This window comes from Eretmochelys imbricata, chromosome 3, assembly GCF_965152235.1.
Source record: "Eretmochelys imbricata isolate rEreImb1 chromosome 3, rEreImb1.hap1, whole genome shotgun sequence".
Classification (NCBI taxonomy): Eukaryota; Metazoa; Chordata; order Testudines; family Cheloniidae; genus Eretmochelys; species Eretmochelys imbricata.
In genome coordinates, this window is record NC_135574.1 from 208,213,181 (window position 1) to 208,233,437 (window position 20,257).

Genomic DNA, 20,257 nt, shown 5'->3' on the forward strand with positions numbered 1-20,257 from the left:
ACAAACACATCAAGCCAACGGGACACAGCCTGTGGCCATGTGTTTGATCTCCTTGCTCTCATGGCTACTACAGGCAGATTTCACTTTTATCCACATGCTGTAGCAAAGAATAACTTTAATCTCATTTTCGTTACTGAAGGAAGAAGCTGAGACTCTCAACTGAGTCCCAATATTACCTTTGGGTTGTTTTTTTTTTTTTAAACTAAGGCCGTCATAATAAGCTGTTGGCCTTCCCAAGGGCGATATCTCTCTATCTGTTTTTATGGAGAATTCCCCATGGACATAAAAATAGTTGAGACAACCCAGCCCAGAAAGAGCTCAAAATACTGACTATGATAGGGACAGAACTGGCTGCACCCTAAAGGTGCTCCCTCCAGAGCCACGGTGAGGCATGGCACATGGGCACAGGGAAGCTTACACTACCTCGGTCACTTAAGTCATTTCCTTGCACCATTAAGGGATTCTGCTGTTCCCAGCAGAATGCCAATAAGCAGGAAAAAAACCACTCCGGTGCCCTGGGTGCTAAAGAAACGTACGCACCAGTGCATTCATCATCACCCCTGCAAACGTACACACACTGCTGCCAGCTCCCTGCCCTCCTTTTTTGAGCTCTGTTATCCACTCAGTCTCCTGTTCTCTGGTTCCACTTCCACACGCAGCTCTCTACCCAGCTGGTCCCATCCCTGCCAGCAATGCCGACACCAGGCGTGCAGTGTGGATCCTGTGTCAGCATCCACGGGAGGGCTGGAACTGCCTCTCCGCCTCATTTCAAAGCTGTGCTAAAACGCACTTACTCTCTAACGACAGCCCCTTTGAATTGCTCCCCACCTGGCCTTTCTATTTAATGTTGTAGCTGGCAGAGCACCTGGAAAGACAGTTTTGTATGAAAGACCATAAGCAAAATGAAATTGAAATATATTGCACTTCCTTTTCCTTTTGGTTCTTCCTCCCTACGGGCCCAATCCTGCCATCCTTACTCAGACAGGGCTCCCATTCAAAGGGGTGATAAGTAAAAATTGCATAATTGAGCCCCATAGAACTGGCAGAGAAGAAAAAGGATTTTTGAAAACACCCCTTATTTTGTTCTCTTTGACGGGTTATCTGCAAAGGAGAACACAATTTGGATTCAGGCCCCTTTTGCTTCTTCACAATGAGTAGAGAAGCCCTGAAACGGAATTGGGGTTTGATAGGGTTAGGGTTTTTTTCAGTTTGTATCTGCTTTGGAAATATCAGGACTCTCAAATCTTGCCCTCCCTGTCTGTGCTGGACGTCTTCTTGTAGGACCAGACAACTGGACAGAGACCTTGCTCTGAGCTGACAGGCCAAGGCTGCTGGATCTTTAACGAAGACATCACTCTTCCCCATGGTTTACTTATATTATTCTATTAGATAGCGGCTAAATAAATAAAAAGCATTTGAAATGTAACTGAAAATCTTTCCCTCCGATTGCTCAGATTTCACTTCCTCACTCTCTGTGATGTCACGACCATGCTAGTTCTCCAATTATCCCCACTCTTCTGGCAAAAGCAGGTTAGTCAAGACATACATTTACTATGTAAAAAAGTTGCAGAAAAAAGCAGACAGAAGGAAAAAAGGACAACAATAATTTCTTCCCCACTGTAGGTCACCTTTAAGTCTCACCCGATGCAGTAATACAAAGCATTTCGTACAATGCACAAGGGGCCAGTTTATGCCTGCTAAAGGAAACGTAATTTTAAATTTTCTAACTTGAGCACACATAACATCTCAACCTTATTGTTGCATCACCAATTTTGTTGCACCGAAGGTATTTATTTAAAGTCCTTTCTGACAAAGCACTAAAACAAAACATCCCAATGCCACGGCTGTGTCCTCCACTGAATACCTGCAGAGCAGCAGTTCGCAGTGACCCACAACATGCAGTGCTGGTGCCAAAACAATATACAGAATAAATGGAGGTACACAAAGTAAACAGGTAAACAGGCACGTCCATTTCTGCCCCATTTGACACATGATATCAAAACCAGGGCTGGTCAGAACCGGAAAAAGACAGTCAGTGAGGGCGGAAAGTTTTATTTTCAAGATTTTAACAGGATATAAAAAAAACAGACAGTATCAAATAAATCCAAAGGTGTCAAAGATGCATGTGCCCCTATAAGTAGCTAACCCTGGGTCTTTCTAGACAGAGGAGTTGCACCCAGGGGAGACAGCTGCTCACTAGCACAGAAGTAGGTTCCCTGAGCAAATACCAGCATGTCATGGTCCTAATGTGTAGGCCAAGGCCGTAAAGCATCAGGTCTGCATGTACTTCTAGTCCTCCTGCAAAGCAAACCTTCCACATGTGACCTGAGAGTCCCCAATACAATGATGTCTGACTGAGCCTGTGGAAAACGTGGAACAAGAACTCTAAGGGGCATGAACTCTTCGGCCCTTCCATTAATCTCACTGAAGCGTTAATGCTAGAGCCTAATGAAGACATTTGATGATCAGCCTTCACTAAGTGCTGATCATTTTAGTGAGGCCCTGGGGAAGGGAGGAGGGGGGAAGCCCCTGGTGTGGAGGGACGGGGGGGATTAGGAGTTGTAGAAGGGAAGTGGACGCAGAGGAGACACAGCCAGGAAAGGGGGAGACAAACAGAGAGGAGGATGGCAAAGGAAGAGCAAACACCTAAGACAGCGAGGACCAAACGGGCAGGGTACTCCTGCACTGAGCGATGCTGAGTAGGACAATAAAATGCTGAATAATAAATAACAAAGTTTACTTCAGACACTGTATTCTCCCCGGATCTTTGTGCAAATCACATGTTGGAACTGGGTGGGAAGTGACTTGGGGGTGTCCTCTGTGGAATGAGGACATGTCCTCTGTGGAATGGGGGTGCAATCCTGATTTCATGCTGTGCCTCACAGACTATTAGGGTTGCCAACCCTCCCAGTTTCGCTGGGAGTCTCCCGGAATCAGGTCCTATCTTCCGGAGGCTACTGATGCCAAACCGGGAGACTTTAGGTGCTAAAAGTCCGGCAGCACAGTGGGGCTAAGGCAGGCTTCCTCCCTGCCCTGGCCCTGCGCCGCTCGGAGAAGCAGCCAGCACATATCTGCTGTCTCTCAGCAGGGACCAGGGGGGTCCGCGCATACTACCCTCGCCTTGAGTGTCGACTCTATGTCTCCCATTGGCCAGGAACTGCAGCCAATGGGAGCTGTGGGGGGCGGGGCCTGCAGGCAGGGGCAGCGTGCAGAGACCCCTGGCCCCTCTGCCTATGGGCTGCTGCTGGAGGGACATGCTGGTCTCTTTCTGGAGCCACCCAAGGTAAGCGCCGCCCCCCTCGCTCCCTCCCGCACCCAAACTCCCTCCCAGAGCCAGCACCCTCTCCTGCACCCCAACCCCAACCCCTTGCCCCAGCCCTGAGTACCCTCCTGCACCCAAACTCCCTCCCAGAGCCCTCACCCCCTCCTGCACCCCAACCCCCTGCCCCAGGCTCAGCTCAGAGCCACCTCCCACACTCCGAACCCCTCAGCCCCAGCCCCCAAGCCCAGAGCTGGCACCCCCTCCTACACCCCAAACCCTTGCCGCAGCCCGGTGAAAGTGAGTGAGGGTGGGGGAGAGTGAGTGCGGGTGGGGCCTTCGTGAAGGGGTGGGAAGGGGTGTGGCCTTGGGGAAGGGGCGGGGCAATGGTGTTTGGGTTTGTGCGATTTGACAGTTGGCACCCCTACAGACTGTAAGTTAACAGGGAATTGAGCCCTATTCACCGCATGAGTTTGACACCCCTGGCATAGAGAGAGACAAGCAAATTGGCTCAGGAGGCCCTGGCCAGAACCAGAGCAAGACCCGAAGACAAAGAAGGAAAAATAATCTGGAGCAGAAGAAAGGAAGGGAGGGTTTCACAAACAACAGATGGTTAAAAAGATACATACATTAAAAAGCAACTGACAATGTCCTTTAGGTCAGCAAGGTCCCTGCGAGAGACGCCAAAATCATTCTTGCACTTCATGGCCTGTTACGATTATTGTGAGACAAGGTAACAGCAGCAGCAGCACAAGGGAAATCCATTTGTGCTTAAAATTCAAGGCAAAGATCGTTCAAGGGAATGAGGTATTGGCCCCGACCTGTTTCTATGTATCTAACGTGTGGCAGAGTAACAGCTTCATTTTCTTTCCCGTCTCTGCACGGAAATGCTAGGAAAGTGCCTGGGATTAAAGTCTCCAGCAGTCTAAACCACTGACATCTGCATCTCACTCAGCCGATCCCAAGTATAAAAGGAACCGAATACCCACTCCAACCAGGGCTGTATTCTACAAGATGCAAAGCTGTCTGGGGAGGTCTTTTAAAAGATCCATTTCAGCTTCAGATTTCAGAAAGCTCTCAGCCACTCTCCATCAAAGGTGCAGCAGTGTCCAAGCACTACCTGCAGCCTGTATCTTTGACTAAATGAAGGTTTCAAGGTCTTTGGATAGAAAACAAGAGCACCATTAATCACATCAGGAGCAGCAGATCTGAAGCAATTCTGGCTGAGTTAAACACAGTGCTAAAGAAGTCTAAGCTTCAACATGCATCAGTTACAGGCACAGCCTGCAAACCACCAGCTTCTTATTATGTTCTAGCTTGGGGAGAAAGCCCCTCAAGATCTTTTCTCTTTAGCTCCCTACTAGTCCCCAGAGCTGGTCAGCCTTGCTCCCTGAATGAGCCAGGGATGGGGAGAGGGACAGAGGACAGGACTGGAGAACTTCTTCCTGACACTGCTCTACTGGTTCAGGGCGTGAATTCAGCATGCTGCACTCTTAGGAGGCCACCAGGCTGGAACCAGTAGTTACCAGCAGGAGGTGAATTGCAAAGCAACCCTGAACACTGTACCGACATCAGCAGTATGCACTGACTATCCCTGCAGCCAGGATGGGTTAGGAGTTGGAGGTGAAAGGATGGTGCTCACGGCTCACTGCTCCTCTCCCTGGCCTCAGTTGGGGGGGCCCTCAGGCATCAGGCCAGTACCTTCCTCGGTGGAATTATGCAACTCTCCCAATCTCAGCTGAGCCCTGGGCTCCAGCACCCCGTGGCTCAAACATGCTTACCCAGCTGGTTCAACTGGGTTCAGTGCCTACAGTTCCTCCTTTTGGGAGGCTCCTTACACCACTGTCCTGTTCATTTTAGCAGTAGGAACGGCACTGAGAGCATTAAATAAACCATTTAAAAAAAAAAGAAAGAATATTGGAGAACCAATTCTATTGTGTACAGCTGAGGAACCCCCGAAGATGGGTCATCAGCAGGGCTTGAAGCTTCACATCCCCACTACTACCTAGGAACTAGCCTATGAGTCTAGAGGACTTTGCTGGGCGGTTTACGACCTCTCTCTATATATCTGTGTAGGATGTTGGAGATTAGGAATTCTGAGCTCTGTCTCTTACTGATGGGCTGGATTGCTAGATTCATTGGATGAGGTTTTCTGGCTTATGCTGTACAAGAAATCAGACTTGATAGTCCCTTCTGGCTTTAAATGTGAATCTATGAATCCTTGGGTCTGAGGAGGGAGTCTGTCTAGTGGCTAGAGACAGGATAACTGTGACAACCAGAGTCCAGACACCCTAAGGGGAAAAGAGGGGTTCTGAACCCCAAAGAACAAGCAATTGAATCAACAGGCTTATACCATGTGATTGTGTATAAATATGTCAAGTCTGGTGTTTTATGAAAGCTTGTCATGCTCCAAACTTGATGTTCAGTAAGAAATATGCATACAGGTTATGGCTATGAATATCTGCATGTCTAGAGATTTGTAATTGTAACTGCGGTGCGACTACAGCATTGCCTCACAAAAGGGGGTGAAGTAATCAGGCCGGGGGGGGGGCACCTCCCAGGCTAGTTGTTTACACAATACCCATCCCTTGTCCAGCCAGAAAAACAGAATATTGAACCATCAAAGTTCAACATGGAAAGACATTGATAAGAAAAGCAAACCCAAGTCTTGGAAAACAAAGAAAGAAGGGAGTTTTCCCCCCTCCAATAACCATGAGTCTTTATGCCAGGAGAAAGGAGGGGGAGAGAGGGGAAAAAAGAGAGAAAAAAATTAAAAACAGGCTTGGGTTTGAGAATTGTTATCCAGAAACTGAGGACACCAGCTATGCTGGAATGCGAGATCCCCTCCAAAACAGAGGGCATGCTGGGAAACTGGTCAGAGTCCTGCGATAACTTACAGAAAAGGGAATTGAGCAAACACAGATGTGTGAAAGCCTGAGATTGCGTCTCTGTGTTTATTTCCTGTGTAACTTGTAAATGTTTGCTTCCTGTGACAAGTTCATCTTCCACTCTGTGATTTTTTTCTATTAAATAAACCTTCATTTATTTTTACCCCAAGTAGGTCTCTGATGTGCAAACTGTGTTCCCCAGAGTGAGCTGATAATTGGGGCAGGTTTCACTCCTTCAGGGGTGCTGAACCAGAAGGGAAAATTCCAAGTGTCTGGTAGTTAAGAACGTGGGGAGACAGATTCGGGGGGATTTGAGACTGGAGGACATTGCTGAGGTCATCCTGCAAGGAGTAACTGTCCTGATGGCAACCCAATGAAACCTTTGTGCTTGTGGGCTGGCTCCTGGCGACAGGGCTCTGAGCCGCAGCAGCAGAGCATTAAGGCCCGCAAAGTCATCAGGCAGGTGGTGACAGGACCCCTCACTGGTCTGGGTAAGCCCCAGTACGGCGCAATAGCTACACCACATGGTTTGGGCACATTCGAACTGAAGAGCAGCCTGGCTGAGTGGCTAAGACGTGGGTCTGCCATATTTGAATTCTGCACCCTCGGCTGGGGTGCTGACAGACAAACGACTTGTAGAAGAAGAAGATTTTAGCTGGAATTACTAAGAAAGACAAAGCTGGAGACCGACAAGATCATGTTAGAGACCGTGGTCCGACTGCAGCTGAATGTTTGTTATGGTTCTAAGTGGAGCAGGTTGCGATGGTGGCTATTATGAAGGCAACGCTATCCACTGTAAGACCGTTTTCATTTGCTTCTAACTTTACCTGTTTGGGCTGAGACTTCCCAAAATAAGCTGGGCCAGGGAGGGGGAGGCAGAGGGAGTAGGTTTAGACAAGGAGCAGGGGGGAGACGGGGACTGTAAGCTAGAGCAGGAGGGGATGGGGAGCTGGTGCAGGAAGACTGGGACTGTCTGGGCAAGGAGATGGGGATCAAGAGCTGGGGATGGAGAGTCTCACACGAGAAGCCATGGGTAAAAAGATAGGACTGGCACTGGCTTTGGGGGCAAACTGGTAGAAGAGTCTGTGACCAGTAGAGCACGCTCCCTTACAGAGCCTGGAATGGAACCCAGGATTCCTAATTCTCAGCATTCCTCTGCTGTCAGCAAATATCTGTGAAACCCACGGGCAAAGCATGTATCCCATCCCTTTCTAATGGCTGGTATGCGCAGAGGATGACAACCTACCATTGCTCCAGTTACATCATTAGCTCAAGTGGCGGAAGTCTGTATGGTGGATCTAAAGGTTACAACCTTGCTGATGAACCACATGGATAGCAATATGATTCCACATGATGGAATTTGCTTTTTTAAAACCTAGGAAATTACATACAGAAAACTATACTGAAAGAAAATTAAGGTTGCAAAGTCAAGCACTCAAAAGTTAGGAAATGTCAGAATTAAGTCAGCCTGGGTAACCTTAATTTGGTCCCCTTGTACGTATGCATTATATACCATTTGTAGTTATGTGATTGCATACTATATTTTCCACAAGACCCCTGCCTCATTCAGTGCACAGACCAGATCTGCTCTGGGGATGATTCAGGGCTGTTGTCTTTAAGGCCCCAGCCTCATTTGTTGAAGAAGCTGGAAAATATGCAATGAGGGAGGGGATCGCAGGAAGTGAAAGAATGGCCTCATGGTTAAGGCAATTGAATGCTGCCCTTGAGAACTGGAGTCTATCCTTGCCAATGCCACAGAGTTCCTGTGTGATGCCGGGAAAGTCACTTCAGCGTTTCACACGTGGCCACTAGTTGTGTGTCCCTCATTCTCTGGGTGTCTGACTTAAAACCCTGGGGTTTGATTTGCAGAAACACTGAGCACTCACAGCTGCACTGAATTCACTAAGAACTATGCTTTGAACACATCAAGTGCTATATAATGTTAAGTACTCTGAAAAATCAGATCCTATGGGTCTCAAATTGGGCACCAAAAATTAGTGGACACTTTTGACTTTAATGTCTCTATGTGTCAGTTTCCTATTCAATAACACCACCTGTTCATCTCCCCAGTGTTGAGAAGATAAATCAATTAATCTTTGTTAAGTCCACAGATACTAAAGTGATGATTAAAGACCATGTCATGACACATATGCCCAAGTCAGGCAAATTCGGTTGCACAGGCAACCTTAATACTGGCATTTCCTAACATTTAAGTGCTTGGCTTTATGACCTTCACGCTCTTTGATCAGTTTTCTGTGTGAAGTTATTATTTGTATTTGGGTGGTGTCCAGAAAGCTAACAAGGTTGATGAATACAACAAGCGGATGGGTGGGGAAAGAGGAGGAAACAGTGAAACCAGCCTGTTACTCATAGTGAACAGTAGTGACAGCTCACCCCCTGCCTGGGGATGCTCTGCAAGCAGACCAGCCTAGGTCAGGCTCACAGAGGGATCTGAAGAAGGAGAGCAGTGGCTGTTTCCGTTTTGTTTGGGAGTTTTTCCCATGTAGACCTTACAGCATGGGTGAACAGGTGAGGGTGTCTGAGGGAGAAGTTGACTGGTAGGCAAAAAAGGGCTTCTGGCTGCAGTCAGCAAGTTTACTGAGGATAAAGAGAGAAGCACCGTCCTGACCATCCGCTGAAGCAGAAGTCAGGCATCAGCTACCAGCACAATGCTGCAGGCTGCAGCCACATAATCATTGTTACAGGTTTCAGAGTAGCAGCCGTGTTAGTCTGTATCTGCAAAAAGAAAAGGAGGACTTGTGGCACCTTAGAGACTAACACATTTATTTGAGCATAAGCTTTCGTGAGCTACAACTCACTTCATCGGATGCATGCAGTGGAAAATACAGTAGGGGGATTTTATACACACAGAGAACATGAAACAATGGGTGTTACCATACACACTGTAATGAGAATGATCAGGTAAGGTGAGCTATTACCAGCAGGAGAGAAAAAAAACCTTTTGTACTGATAACCAAGGTGGGCCATTTCCAGCAGCTGACAAGAACGTGTGAGGAACAGTTGAGGGGGGGGGGGGGGGAATAACCACGGGGAAATAGTTTTACTTTGTGTAATGACACATCCACTCCCAGTCTTTATTCAAGCCTAATTTAATGGTGTCCAGTTTGCAAATTAATTGTTATTTCTTTCTTTCACAGTTCCCAAAGTGTGCTGGAAGCACCACAGTGCAGATAAACGCACGCTCCCTGCCCCACGCTGACAGCCTCATTTCCGGCACAACGGCAGGGAAGGCAGAATAAACCAGTGGGCAAGAAGGCCGGGTTTACACAGGCACCGAGCCAGGCACATGCGCAGCAGGTTTGGGCTTGTTAAATAAACCAAAAAATAGGTGAACATCTTTACTGACTCACTTCAGCTGAGTCTCAGAGAGGGATGTGATGAGGACAGAGTGTGTTCCATGGATAGGGGGAAACGTGGGTAAAGGGGCAGAGAGAGTTGTAGAGGAAGAACATCAGACATGGAGTGTGACATGATTAGCACCAGTGCAGCTGTAGCCATGTCGGTCCCAGGATATTAGAGAGACAAGGCGGGTGAGGTAAGTTCTTCTACGGGACCAGACAATCACGATGCTCTCAAATGAACTCATGCAGAAAAACAGTATGGACATAGATAAAGGGAATTTGATGCAGGCCTCTATATTGAGCAGGAGTCAGGCTAACTCTAGCTTTAATAACGTGAGATTTGTAGAAGCGGGGATAGTGTGAAGCGAGTGGAAAACAACTGTGAAAGAGGCTGTTGTGACCTTGCATTAGATAAGAATAGAATGCCGACTATAAGAGAAATGGTAAGAAAAATAAGATATCATGAAGGAATATGTATAAACAATATGCCCTTGTTGCTTATTATTGTCTGTAAGAAAGGTATAAATACTTGCTCTAATTGTTTATCTTTGAGAGACCTGCCTAGGTGGGGGAAACCCTGTGTCCTAGTGCACTCTCTCTCTCTGTGCAATTGCTTGAGATAACAAAGTGTATCTGACGTGCTGCACCCAACCTGAGAGTGTACCTTCCAGCTGACTTCTGTAGCAGCACAGCTGTGCTGCTGTATGGTACACAGTGTAGACACGGCCTTAACTCATAACTCTGCTAGACACTAAAAATCATGGACTGAACAGAGACACTGGCTTTATGGTTTATTGTAACAATCTGTAACCCACTAATCCCCTGTTTTTGACCTATCACTGCAGAGGTGTTAACAGGCCATTCTATCTTGAATGTTCCCTTACAATATGTGCTAACTACTTATACTAAATCTGTTCCATCTTACATTTAGGTGTGATGCTGGGAGAACCTTTCCCAGACCTAAAAAAGAACTCCAGGTGGCTAGAAAGAAAGGGCTTGGCTACACTTGCGAGTTAGAGAGCATTTAAAGCAGCCCCGGGTGCCCTAGCTCACTACCCGTCCACACTGGCAAGGCACGTAGAGCGCTCTGACTCCACGGCTAGACCGCTCCTGGTACTCCACCTCGGCGAGAAGATTAACGCTTGTTGCGCCTTGGCTGAAACGCCCGGGTGTCTGTGTGAACAAGGTGTTGTATTACTGCGCTCTGATCAGCCTCCGGAAAGGTCCCATAATCCCCTTAAGACAAGCGGCTCCTCTTCTCATTGTTTTGGAGTGGCTGCAGGAATGCGGATATGCCCTTTGAAAGCTCCGTTTCTGACAGCCGGCATGCTTATCTGCTCCAAGACAAAGCAACCATTACTGTGGAATGCTGTGTGAGAGAGAGAGAGGCGGGCGGGAGGGAGGGGAGGTCTGCTGCTGTCTGAACTTACAAGACAGCATGCTGACATGCTCCCAGCCCCCCCCCAAAAAACCACTCTCTCTCCCCCCACATACACACAACACACTCCCTGTCACACTCCACCCCACCCACCCCCATTTGAAAAGCACGTTGCAGCCACTTGCATGCTGGGATAGCTACCACAATGCACTGCTCTCTGTGGCCCTTGCAAGAGCTGCAAATGTGGCCACACCAGTGCGCTTGAAGCTGTCAGTGTGGACAGACTGCAGCGCTTTCCCTACTGTGCTCTACGAAGGCTGGTTTAACTCAAAGCGCTCTACATCTGCAAGTGTAGCCATGCCCAAAGCTTGTCTCTCTCACCAACAGAAGTTAGTCCAATAAAAGATATTACCTTATCCACCTTGTCTCTATAATTAGCACCAAACAGAGAGGCTGCAAAGGCTCTTCCTCTCACTCACATCATGTCCCCAAAGATTTCATGAGCTTCCCCCAGCAATTAGCTCACGTATTAGCAGGTTTGCTTATGTAACAAAGTCTGTTGAAGTCGGCTAACTTTGAATTATCAGGGTATGAGGACAAACTTTTAATTACACTTAACAAAAACAAAATTCTCAAGCACACACTCTTTCAGATCTTCCCCTCTCCTCTGCTTAATTTCTTATGTGAATTCCTTGCCAGTAAAGGAAATCGTAAGGAGGATTCACTGTAACCATATCACTCAGAATATGAAAACTGTACAGGTTTTCAGTGGATATCTTGATTCACTGCTGAAATGCAAGTATGTAGCAGCATCAGAGGGGGTACAGAGAAGGGCAACAAGAATGCTCTCAGGCCTAGAAACATTGGGACAGTTCACCACAGAAAAGAGATGAACTGTATGTAAAGAAATGACTGGCTGAGGAAAGGGAGCTAGACAAAGCTTGCTGTCTCATAGAACAGGAAAAAGGGAACTTTGGCGAAAAGGAAAGTAGCAAATTCAAAACTGATGAAAGGAAATACTTTTTCACGCAATGTGTAACAAGTTTTTGGAACTCACTGCCACAGGATGCTGCTGAGGCCAAGAGGCCTAGCAGGATTCAAAAGGAGATTGGACATTGGTATGGATATCAAGAAACTCCAGCATTCTCATAGTAAACACCACTAGAAAATTAACAGGAAGAAAAGGTTTTTAAAAACCTTTACATTTCAGGGCAGAAGTCAACTTCTAACAATTGAGGGTTAGCAGGAGCTTTCCCGGGGGCAGGTTGTCTCATAACTGCCTGTAATGGGGTACACTCACTGCTGGGCCACCTCCTTGTGGCTGGGTCTGAGGATTAGCTCTCATCCCATCTAGCGCCCCTTTCTGTCTGTTGCTTGCATAGCAGCCCCTCTCTTACTCTGGGACATGCATGCTCCTTTCTTCATCCTATTTAGTCCTCCCCTTCCAGGGTGTCAGAGTCACACTGGACAGGCTGGTCATATGCCATCAGCCAGTCTTCCGGTCCAGTGCCACGGGGCTGGAAGGGAACCTGGGCCCACCCCCAACTCCATGTTCCAGCCCAGGGATCTTGTGTCTAGCAACCACAATATGCTCAATCTCAGATCCTGTTGCTGTTTTCCCTGGGCTCCTTCCTACCTCGCTTCTCTAGCTCCTGGCCCACCTCTGGGATTACGAGCCCGAGATTCATCTGCTCTCAGTGGCTACTCCCCCCTCTCAGCTTCTAGTCCAGGGCTAAATCCCAGGATTTACTCTCCTCTCCAGAACTTCTCCTTGTCCCTAGCCAACTCTCTTTCTCTCTGGAGAGTGACTGAAGAGCTGCCCCCGAAGCCCCTTCCTGTGCTCATGTCCTGTTCTATACTCCTAGCCCAGTTTCTCCTCCAGCTGGGATGAATCTGCCATTAGGCCCTGTCTATCCCTGCTTCCACTCCAGGTGCAGAATCTTATGTTAACTGGCTGCTTCTGGCCCACAATAACCTGCTCAGGGCTTGTGTGAGGTGGACACCCCATCACAGAGCCTGTTGAATAGTTCTTCCACCTTCCCCTGAAGCAGTTGGTGCTGGCCACTGACAAAGATGAGACCCTAGCCAACGTGAACTCCTGGCCTGGTCCTGTCTGGCCATTCCTATGTTCCTATGATCAGGAGAAGGGCTTTCTGCATATCCACAGACAAAGTGTATAAAGACCTTCATGCCGTGGGTTTTATTAACTCCTACCTTTAGTATATTAACTTGTATATACACACACACACACACATACACACACCATATGAGAGTTCAATCTGAAGGGTAATAGATGCCAGCTACAATGAAGCACAGAAATGAAAACCAGGAGACCAGTGCAACAGAGCAGAGGTGTGTGGTGAGACATGAAGGGTTTAACTACTGAGATAAATGGCACAATGGGCTCCTGGTCTCTGACTAGTCCCCCGGCAATAGAGTAATACAAAGAATAACTAGTAGCTGAAAGCCTGCGCAGTCACCTGGATGTCGCAGTTGGGCCAAGTAATCCCCCATCTGTGCAGTCTCCCTCATACAACCAATGAAACTGTTGCATGCAAATTATCTGTACAGTAAAGATGACGATTGGCTCAGTTACCTCAGCTATCTAGGACTCTTGGCATGGCCTTGATACATGCCTTACTCTAGCTGTATTCAGCATGTGTGCAATTCATAAAGTCAAAATGGCTGAGATCTTAAAAACTGGCCAGTAACAGACCACAAATCCCACTGGTGATTGAATCTGGTGATATTCTGAACAAAAAGAGCTTTCAGCCATGCGTGTAGCAATTTCCATCACTTCACACTGACTCTACAGACATTCGTGGCTTCAGAGTGACTCTCCTGGAATCTTATTATACAGAAAAGTACAATGTTTAAAAGAAGCGATTAATGCTCCAAGTTAACCAAAGAGGTGGGTTTGGATGCTGCCTGGAGGATTCAGGCGCTATCAAAGGGATCCTGGAAGATTAAATAATTTCTAGATTTGTTCCCTAAATCTGGAGTTCGTTTTTATACATAAAGCTCTGAGCAACGGCCTCATCCATCCTGTACATAATCCCTCCAGCTCTTTCCCCCTAATTCATTGCCATCTCTTCTGGAATGCTTTTCTCTCTGGCATGCCTTCACCTATCCACCCCGCATCAGCAGCAACATTCCCCATATCCTGCCAAGGACACCTAGAGGCCCTCAGCAATCATTGCCCTTGTTGCCAATGAGCTTTGTAGTCCACCAGGAGTCAGGTCACATCTTTCAGAGTAGCAGCCGTGTTAATCTGTATCCGCAAAAAGAAAAGGAGGACTTGTGGCACCTTAGAGACTAACACATTTATTTGAGCATAAGCTTTCGTAAGCTACAGCTCACTTCATCAGATGCAACTTGAATCCACCCGAAGGGGCAACTGAGGAAGGAGAAGGAGAAGAAGCGAGATGCTGAACTAGCGGATGAACCGGACCCTGGGTAGGAGCTGAGGTGATAGAATAAAAGTGGGGAACTGAGAAGGAGAAAAAGAAGGAAAATAGGAAAGGTTTCAGATCAGAAGAAGCAGAAAAAAAGTTGACCTAGGTATGTGAGCAGACACTATTAGAGAAGGAGAGTAGAGGGAAATAAAATCTACAGATGTACTGGAGAGAGGGTATCAAAGACAAAAAATGAAAGAAAATCAAATTGATCACATCTTGAGGCCCGTGTTTAGGGTTGGAGCCCAGAGCACCCAAAGGAGAACAAGCAAAATTTGTTAATTACCTGGATGCATCACAGGAGTCAGTTATTTACAATGGAATTAACAGTGTACTATTTGTTATGGGATAGTGACATAAAGCAACCGGCTGCTCCTGTCAAAGACCTAGACCCAATCCTTTCTCCGATGCATCACACTGGAGTGTCAGTGGCCTGCTGGCTGGCAGCATGGGGACCCAGCTAGGCTAGGCTAACTGTGAGGAAAGGCAGAGGAAAACCAAAGCAAAAAAGGGATGATTTAAAATCTTTAGAACTTTGTAAGGAAAAAGTCCAACACTGTACCAGGAGCATAAATAATATAGAACATTACCAAACACTTACTACTTATAATAATAAAACTACAGGATACCAACACATTAACTTTTGTGAACTTGTACACGCTGTGCAATTAGTATCAAATGCATTGTTATTAACAAAAACAAGAGAGATTACGCTACAACATACAATGCCACTTCAGAGAAGAATCAACTTTTCCCCTCCTTGGCTGGAAGTCTAGCGCCACTCTTGCTGTCCTGTCCTTTGCTTCTCTTCATCCTGAAGTGCTCCTTTGATTCAATGTTTCTGTGGCTGTATCTCTTTTCACTGAGTTTATCCACAAGTGGGTTTCCTCATCAAGTGGGCCCTCACTTGTCCATTAGGCACCTTTGAACTGTCTTCCACCGATAGATGTCCAAACAGTCATTCTCTATGTTTAGGTCCTTTGTGGGTGGGCTTCTTGTTTACTATTTTCAGGATCTGTTTTCATCTAACACAGCTTTCTGATCAGCTCCCTTTTTCACCAATTTGATTTCCTTTCATTTTTTGTCTTTGATACCCTTTCTCCAGTACATCTGTAGATTTTATTTCCCTCTACTCCCCTTCTCTAATAGTGTCTGCTCACATACCTAGGTCTACTTTTTTTCTGCTTCTTCTGATCTGAAACCTTTCCTATTTTCCTTCTTTTTCTCCTTCTCAGTTCCGCACTTTTATTCTATCACCTCACCTCCTACCCAGGGTCTGGTTCATCCGCTAGCTCAGCATCTCACTTCTTCTCCTTCTCCTTCCTCAGTTGCCCCTTCGGGTGGATTCTAAGCCCACCCCAGCTCAAGCTGCCCTCCCACTGGCCGTCTCTCTCCCCAGGGCAGCATTCTGTGCTGCAGCAGGTGCGAGTACCAGGGTGAGGCTTACCACAGTAGTACATCAGGACAGGAGCTTCCATTATAATTTGTGTGTGTCAATGCTTGCTGTTGGGGATCTGCCCAGTCCTACAACACAGCCTGCCTTGCGAGCAGACGTCTGGGTTCCGGTTCCGCAGCCAGGAGTGACAGAACACAGACAGAAAATGTATCCTTCCTGTGAAGTGCTGTGCCCCTTTCACATCCACCGGAGCTGGCCTGTCTCTGCTGGGATCTGCTTTCAGTCCCTCTGCTGTGAGTAGATATCCAGTTTATGTCACCTTCTGCTGTTTGACGTGCCATCCCCCTCTCCTCTTGTACAAGTCTGACTGAATCTTTCTGGGATTCTGCTCTGCTCTTGCACACATTGCTAAAATGGTCAAACTTGCCACGTTCCTTGCCATGCTGTCCTAGTGCTGAGCACTTTTTTACCAGCTCCTGCTGTCTCCCCGCTGTCTTTTCCAGTTTTACTTTATCTTGTCTCAGATGGGTGACCAGAACTGGATATAGTATTCAGGGTGTGGGCACACCATGGATTTATATACTGGCATTATGATGTTTGCTACCCCTTTCCTAATAGTTCCTAAAATCCTATTTGTCTCTTTGACTGCTGTGGTGTACTGAGTTGAAGTTTTCACAGAACTATCCACAGAGAATCCAAGATCTTGTTCTTGGGTGGTAACAGCTAATTTAAAATCTATCATTATAGATGTGTAGTTGGAATTATTTTTTCCAACATGCCTTACACCACACTTATCCAGGTTGAATTTCCATCTGCTGTTTTGTTGCCCAGTCACCCAGTTTTGTGAGATCCCTTTTTAACTCTTCACAGTCAGCTTTGGACTTAACTATCTTGAATAATTTTGTATCATCTCCAATTTTGCCACTTCTCCGTTCACTCCCTGTTCCAGATAATGAATATGTTGCACAGCACAGGTCCCGGTACGGATCTTTAGGGGACCCCTCTGTTTGCCTCTCTCCATTTAATTGTGAAAACTGACCATTTATCCCTACCCTTTGTTTCTAATCTTTTAACCAGTTACATGAGAGAAACTTCCCTCTGATCCTAGGGTCACCTAGTTTCCTTGAAGCCTTTGGTGAGGCACCTTCCTACTATCCTGATTAGGATGCATCTTCCAAATTTTAAAGGATGTCTTTTTGCCTCTAACAGCCTCCATTACTCTGCTGTTTAGCCATGGTGGCATTCTTTTAGTCCTCTTATTGTTTTTTTCTGATGTGGGGTACACATTTACTCTGAGCTTCCATTATGGTGTTTTTAAATAGCCCCTCATTTTGTGTAGTTTCCCTTTTGAAGGTAAATATTACTGCAGTTGGGGTTTTTTGGGAGGGGTTTGGTATTATCCCCCCCACATTATGGTCACTATTACTGCGTGGTTCAGCTATATTCACCTCTTGGACCAGATCTTGTGCTCCATTTAGGACTAAAACAAGAATTGCCTCTCCTCTTGTGGGTTCCAGGGCTAGCTGTTCCAAGAAGCGGTCATTGATGGTGTGTAGAAATTTTATCTCTGCATCACACTCCAAGGTGACATTTACTCAGTCTTCACTCGGTTTACAACTGACCTATATTAATGTAGCACCAAATCACTATAGGAAGATTTGGCAGAATCTGTTTTTTTTAATAGTTTTGATGGACAATATAAATTTATTTTTAAGCATTTTTTTCAATTTTTATCTATTCAAATTTTCAAATTCGCCCAAAATTATGTGGTTTAAACATTTCCCCCCTATTCTTATCAATTTAAGTTTTCACAGTTGCAGGAAATTATAGAGGGGAGGTCAGACAATTGTTTAGAGACAGTAGTTGTTGATATTCAAATGTTAAAGCTTTATAACCATTAAAACACAAATTGTCAACATCACGTCAAAACATACTGTCAATATCCTTAAATCAAACTAAGTTCTTAAGCAGCATTTTTCTCTTTTTTTGCCTATCTGTAAATTTCAATTATCAATGGAAATATTTTGTCAGTTTGTGGCTATACAGTGAAATTGACGTTTATCTACATTTTAATGATACAAATCTAATCCTTGAAAGCCTAGCTATAAACCAGTTGTAAACTGATTTAAGTTCATCCATGCAAGGGGCTGCACCATCTTAATTAAATCAGATTAAAAACTGATTTTAGCTAAACCAGTGCAATATTTGGGTGCACTAGGCCTTGGAAATGATAAGTGCTAAGTACTTAGAGAAGCTAGTACCCCAACACACCCCACAGCAAGATAACTTTGAATGCATTCCTTTGACTAACAGGAATGCCATGCTGTCCTTCGCATTCTTTTTAAAGTATTCTTTCTTCCCATCCAAACCGTAATCATAAAAAGCTGCAAGATTCTGCCACACAATGTATCATGGTGTCATGGTCTGGCCACAACTAATGCAGACAGAAAAGCTTTACAAAAGAAATTAACCCAGTGCAAGCACTTGCCAGTGACTAGGCATAGTGAATCCTTGTGACACATGCCATCTGCCTACCAGCTGCCTTGGGACACAATACACATGGAGATCATCAACTACCAGTGCCCTAATCTGTAGATGGGATGTGCTGAAGCAGTATTAAACAATGCAGAGGAAAAGTAAGGACAGCTACTAATTACACTTCTTCCAGCAAACTAGAAAAGTATACGACCAGAACCTCAAAATAAAGCCACATCTACAACACAGAGTCCAGCTCATTTAATTTCTCTTTTTTGTATTTATATTTCATATTATGGTAGTGCCCAGAGGTCCCAAGTGAGATCAGAGCCCCATTGTGCTCGGCACTGTACAAACACAAACACTGGTAAGAGACAATCCTTGCCCTTAAGAGTTTACAATCTAAATAGACAAGACAGGCAAAGGGTGAGAGGGGACATAATTAACACAGCACCGGAGTAGGCTAGCCTCCCTTCCTGAAAGAAATTCAGTTAATTTATTCTTCATTTAAATAGGTCTTTCTGCAACAAGGCACCTTCCACAACACAAGAAAGGTACATGATTAATTCTATGCCCACACTTAGCCAGCTGTTGAACATTCCCAGTGAGCTCAACAAAGCTTTCAGATTAATTGTAAGCAATATTCATCCATTACATCTAGTAGGGACAAGCTAAGGCTGCTAAGGGGTTTCATACAGATAAATGCGTGAGAGCGCATCTATGAGATTTACTAGCGTTGGTAAAGCTTGTGTCCTGTGTGAACCCAGGACTGCCAAAATAAATCTGCTTGCTACTCCAATCTCTGGGCCCTCAGTGCACAACTCAGATTGTGTGTGGTCCAGCACTTTGAGCCTACAGCTGGGAATCAGAACCTCCAAAGTTCCCATCACCTCTTTCTATGGCTTTGAGGAAGGCACGTCACTTCCTTTGGCTTCAGTTTTCTGAATGGTAAACTGGAGGTAATATTTACTAACCTCAAAGGATTGTTGTGAGGATTAGTGTGAGTAAAGCATTTTAAATGCTGAGTATTATTATTTCTACAACAACCAGAGTCAATTATTGCTGACAGGGACAGAGCAACTTCCTCGGCTCATCAATTTATTATAGGCAGAGCTGGTAGCAACGTCCATAGTTAAGGCTGAGTGACACTTTCCATTTTGAGACCCTGTGTTCAGCTGCTTATAACTTTGCCAAACAAACTGTTCAAGCCAATATTTTTCTTGCCGAACGTCTACCTTCAGCTGACTGATTTTGGAAACTGATTTCACCTATATTGGATCTGCTGTTTCTGAGGATGGGGTTAAGGTAAAATACATTGTGTTTGCCAGAGTTAAAACATGATTACAAACATTTGATTGAAACATTCCAGCACCCCTGGGTTCTAGAGCAAGGACTTGAAAACTGGCAATGTAGTATTGCAGAGTCTGAGAGCTTTGCTAATCAGGTCACCAGCAGCAGTTCATCCTACCCAGAAATCCCTGGCAGGTTTGCTGTTCTAAAACATCAGATGTCTCAAAAAACTGGTGTAATATTTATCACCTTCTTTCATGCCCTGACCCAGATTCCCCCAGTCAGTGCCGTCTGATCAATCCTGGGACCAGCAAGAAGCACTTTTACAGCATCACAGAGAAGAGCCTTTTGGGCCAGTAGTGGAAATTCAGAGTCAGAGCTACTCACCACTTTCCAACGGTCCTTGACCACGTAGTTGGCCGGCAGAATGTCGACCTGTTCCCCTCCCCCACTCATGTTTGGTTCCTCCCTGATAGCTGCTACTAGGCACTGCATTTGCCAGCCAGAAAGTATTTTAGTAGCTCCCAATTTAAATGAGCCATTTATCTGAGAAGAAAAACAAAAGGGAGAAAAGGAGGGTTAGTGCAGGTCATTGCATTGATGCTGTTGAAACTACATCTCAACAGCTCTGGTTTAGAGCCAATCAGAAACAGCATCTCTGGGAAGAAGGGCAAACTCACCTCGGAGCACAGCAAGCAACAGCCTGCTTTACAAATTCCTCAGCTTTCTCCATGCACAAACCTGGCAGAAGCAA

The 20,257-nt window shown here is 45.9% G+C and overlaps 1 protein-coding gene across 1 annotated transcript in view; it reads right to left on the minus strand.

The window, feature by feature from the left end:
* The window catches only part of TTBK1 (tau tubulin kinase 1), a 120,663-nt gene extending 100,650 nt beyond the window's left edge, over positions 1-20,013 (minus strand). Inside the window, exon 1 of the mRNA XM_077812083.1 lies at positions 19,891-20,013. Within this exon, the coding sequence (XP_077668209.1) occupies positions 19,891-19,998 (108 nt within the window). The 5' untranslated portion in view covers positions 19,999-20,013. The remainder of the gene's footprint in view (positions 1-19,890) is intronic.
* Positions 20,014-20,257: the final 244 nt, after the last annotated feature.